Here is a 4,801-nt window from a genome sequence, read left to right as displayed (position 1 = left end):
ATCACCTTGGTCTAAATGATTGTTTAATATCCAAGCTCTAAAAGGTAGCAATACCATACCTTGTTGGTAAGCTAAAACAAATCCCAAGAACCATATCAAAAAATTATTCCTTTGTCCATGTTTGTTTTTTACTAAAGCAATTGTGTGTTTGTAGGTATATTTGAATAAGTACATATTTGCATTAGAGGAGGAGTGGTAGTAGTAGGAGGAGGAGGAGGAGGAGAGAGAGAGAGAGAGAGAGAGAGAGAGAGTACATACATACATATGTATACATATATACATATATAAATGTGTGTGGAGTGTGTGTGTATCTACTATTTGTGTGTGTGTGCATGCATACATTTTTAATTTTTGAAGAATACAGATCTATATTGAAGTGAAAAAAAGATTTATAAAAAGATAGAAAGGTGCACCATTATAAAGGCTTGGAAGGAGTTATCTTCCTCATGTTGGGATGTGATTCCCAAGGTATTTAGCCTTTTGTCGCCATTGCTCATTTCTTTCCATTACTTGGGATTAAACATATTTGTATGCTAACTCAGTTGGCTACAACCGAGGCATTAAGTATCTTATATGAGAGAGGGGTATAGATATAAAAACCAATTTGAGGAAAAGGTTAGAGATGCGCATAGAAAATGGGTGTCTTTTAAAATCATACACTATATTAGCACATTAGCGATTTAAAAAATAAGGTGAAGGTTTACGTATATAGTGATAATGCCCATGCCCTCATATGTAGTGATATGCCCTCGAATGTAGTGATGATGCCCATGCCCTCGTATGTAGTGATAATGCCCTGATGCCCATGCCCTAATATATAGTGATAATGCCCTCGGATGTAGTGATGATGCCTCCCTGGTGGTGGAGGTAGATATATAGGGTTTACATATAGTGACTTTGAGATATATGTAGGGTTTACATATAGTGACTTCCATATACATATATATATATGTATATATAGGGTTTACATATAGTGGCTCCGGAGTGTGGACTGTGGAGGTGTATGAAGGCTAATCTAGAGACACGATCAGTGAAGTTGGTGAAGTGAGAGTTGGGTGAATATTGTAGTGAAGCATGCTGAGAGCATGAGAGGGTGGCCATGCATCTTCTTTGTGCAGCGGCCTACTTCCAAACGCACACCACCCTCACCCAGCTACCTCCTCCTTCCCTTTCCCTTCTTATACACACACACAAGCATCTACCCCTCCACCCTTCTCTCTCTCTCCTTCCTGCCTTCCCTTATCCACCTTCTTCCTTCACCATGAGCCGTAACGGTTTCGTCCTCCCCCGCCGTAAACCCTCCCCTGGCAAGGCCTCCGTCCTCGCCTTCGGTAAAGCCTTCCCCAACGTCGAAGTCAAGCAGGAGTTTCTCGTCGATGGCTACCTCCGCGACACCCACTGCACCGATCCTGTCCTCCGCGCAAAGCTTGAACGCCTGTGTAAGTGTAACCACTGCTTCGCTGTATTATCTTTGCTTTTGAGCAGTTGAGACCTGTGCATCGGTTTAGCTGGAACGGAGGCTCTGTACGTAAAACAGAGCTTGCTGTTTGTACGTGAAGTGCTTCACCATCTTGCTGTGTATAAGTGAAGATTTTAATGATCTTGTTGTGTGTAAGTGAAGATTTTAATCATCTTGCTGTTTATAAGCACATAAATTTTAAAAGTCATGAAGTAAGTTCATCAATTCCATGTAGTGCATGGATTTGGCTGCCATGGCTCTTGTAAGTATAACACTTATAGAAAGCTTATAAGCTGAGAAACATCAGTGGGAGTGGGCCAGTTAATGATGGCTTGAATCTGGGATTTAATATCACCTAGCAGAAGCACAGAACATGAAGTTGCGAATGAATATAGATGTGCTATGTATATGAGCTCATGCAATCGGGAATGATGTATACTTTTGTGATGGTCAGGCAAGAACACCACTGTCAAAACTAGATATGTAGTTATGTCGCCAGAGATCCTAGCAAAGTATCCTGAATTGGCTGTGGAAGGTGCTACTAGCATCAGGCAGCGTCTGGAGATATCGAATGAGGCCGTGACAGACATCGCCGTCAAGGCGGCCAAGAATGCAATCAAGGAATGGGGTCGCCCGGCAGCAGACATAACTCACGTAGTCTACGTTACCTCCAGCGAAATTCGCCTTCCTGGGGGTGACCTCCTCCTGGCAAGAGACCTGGGGCTGCGCACAGATGTGAACCGTGTGATGCTCTACATGCTCGGCTGCTATGGAGGCGTGACAGGCCTTCGTGTTGCCAAAGATCTTGCGGAAAACAATCCCGGAAGCAGAGTTCTTCTGGCAACCACAGAGACCACCATTATTGGGTTCCGTCCACCGAATCCTGCCCGCCCTTACGACCTCGTTGGAGCTGCCCTTTTCGGCGATGGTGCTGCTGCGATGATCCTAGGAACTGACCCCCTTCCCATCATAGAGATGCCTTACTTCGAGCTTCATTGGGCCGGCCAAAGCTACCTTCCCGGCACCGATCAGACCATCGTCGGCAACCTAACGGAGGAAGGGATCATCTTCAGACTTGGAAGAGATTTGCCCAAGATCATTGAAGAAAACATAGAGGAGTTCTGCCAAAAGCTGCTGAAGAAAGCAGGGGGGTTGCAGTACAACGACCTCTTTTGGGCTGTGCATCCGGGAGGGCCTGCGATTTTGAATGCACTGGAGAAACGACTACAGCTCGAGCCGGAGAAGCTGCAATGCAGTCGTCAGGTTCTCTCAGATTATGGCAATGTCAGCAGCAATACTATCATATATGTGCTAGATTACATGCGCCACTGGGGAGCTAAAACGAAACACTACTCTGGTGAGGAGAAGGCCGAATCCGACGATCCAGAATGGGGTCTCATCTTAGCATTTGGACCAGGCATTACCTTTGAAGGACTAGTTGCTCGAAAACTCGTCTGAAATATATCTACCTCTTACTTAGCCATTTGGTATGTCTTCATTATAGCATTGAACAGCTTAAGGAGCTTCTGGGTAGACCTAGCATTGAACAGCTTAAGGTCCGAGGAGCTCGCGCCCAGATCAGTGTGCCTGCTCCCTTACGAACAATTTGTCGCTCTTCTTGGCGTTAGCTGGTACTCGTTCCACTTGCAATACCAGCAATACAAAAACGTCATTACATATTTACATGGCAATTTAAGTCTATCCCATATCGTAATTCAGTTGTACATAGTCTTTCGTTGTGAATCGTGGGAACACCATAAAGCTGCAGATGCTCTCTTGCTTTACGTCCGGTACTCATGTATTTGTATAATTTAGCTAGTCAGTATACACTACATGTGGAACAAGCAACAAATACCGTTTCCTTAGCCTCATTCCTTGAGTTTAACTTCGGAAAAGATCAGCACGAGGACAGCAGTCCCTGCAGACAGAAAATACGTACATGTTATTAAAGTGCTTAGAGGGTTGAGCTTTCTCATGTTTAAAGGGTTTAAATGGTTGAGCTTCCTCGTGTTTAAAAGTGTCGCTTTTGTGCCTCTCTCTCTCTCTCTCTGTCTCTCACACACACACACACACACATATTCCTATATATTCAAACACGATTGATCTATTTCGTAGTAAAAAGTAAAGACCACACAAAACACTTGCTCCTTTCATTTCCTTTAGCTTTCACCCATATGATGATGTGTGTGTGTTTATATATATATATCTCCAAACGATTCATCATATGAAGATGTGTGTGTGTGTGTTTTTCTAAAATCTCCAAACAATGAAAGCTAAAGGAAATGAAAGGACCAAGTGTTTCGTGTGGTAAATGTTTTGTGTGGTCTTTACTTTTTACTAAGTCAAAATAGATCAATCATATTTAAATATATAGATGAAGTGAGTGTTTTGTGTGGTCTTTACATTTTACTAAGAGACACTACAAGGAACAGGCCGTTTTTTGACAAAAATACCAACTTTTTTTACCATAAAAAGTTTATTTTAAATAGGCGTAAAGATCATTATTTACGTGACTATTAACGTCGAAAAACATGCATCGTTATATAAGCGTGGGTATATAATGACACTGGTAAAGGTTGGTATATATCGACATTGGTAAAGCGTCGGTATATATCGACCCTTAATATAACTTTTTAAAAAAATTAGTGGGATAAACCAGGGCTTGCTGTGGCCCTATTTTACCCCACTAATGTTTTTTTTTTGGCATTATAAAAGAATGTTTACAAGCACACAAGCGAAATAAAACTCTCAAGCCTTGTTTGTTATAAAATTTCCCTTATGAAAAGGGTGATACAAAATCGCTCAAACGAGTTGACAGACAAAAGGATATACATGCCGAAGTATATACAACCTTGTTTGTTACAAAATTTTTCTTTCAAAAAGGGTGATACAAAATCGCTCAAACGAGCCGACAGACAAAAGCATATACATACTGAAGTATATACAAACTACTACTAATACTACCACTACTACTGCTTATCCGAATCGTCGAAGTCGTCGTCAGAGTCGTCGTTGCCCTGGCCCTCGTGACCTCTACTTGATGCTAGCCCTGGTCACCTCCGTCTGATCCTTGGCCCTCGTCGAACCCGTCTAACCAAATCCCTCCAGACATGCCTCCTCGTCATCACCGCTCGCCTCCGCTGTTGGGACGTTCAAGCTTGCACCCTAAGAGTGAAACTATATTAATTTGAAATTAGATTGGAACTTAAAGAATAAAACAATTTAGAAAGTGAGATTACAAGTTGGAGTAGACTTATACCGAGCGAGTAACCACCATAGCCCAATCGACTGCCACCCCAAAGTTTCGATGTCCCAAATCACTCCAACGTGGGGAACTGGGTT

At 42.6% G+C, this 4,801-nt stretch overlaps 1 protein-coding gene across 1 annotated transcript; it reads left to right on the top strand.

The window, feature by feature from the left end:
* The first annotated feature begins 1,221 nt into the window (after positions 1 to 1,221).
* Positions 1,222 to 3,348, top strand: LOC147905556 (type III polyketide synthase A-like). Its single transcript, XM_087380557.1, has 2 exons — positions 1,222 to 1,439; positions 1,914 to 3,348. Exons 1-2 carry the CDS (start codon positions 1,262 to 1,264, stop codon positions 2,915 to 2,917), a joined length of 1,182 nt encoding a protein of 393 aa, XP_087236683.1. The 5' UTR covers positions 1,222 to 1,261; the 3' UTR covers positions 2,918 to 3,348.
* Positions 3,349 to 4,801: the final 1,453 nt, after the last annotated feature.

The sequence above is a fragment of the Dipteris shenzhenensis genome, chromosome 1, assembly GCF_047967505.1.
Source record: "Dipteris shenzhenensis isolate YYH24624 ecotype China chromosome 1, Dip_SZ_1.0, whole genome shotgun sequence".
NCBI classification, from domain to species: Eukaryota; Viridiplantae; Streptophyta; class Polypodiopsida; order Gleicheniales; family Dipteridaceae; genus Dipteris; species Dipteris shenzhenensis.
This window is presented reverse-complemented; position numbering and strand designations above follow the sequence as displayed.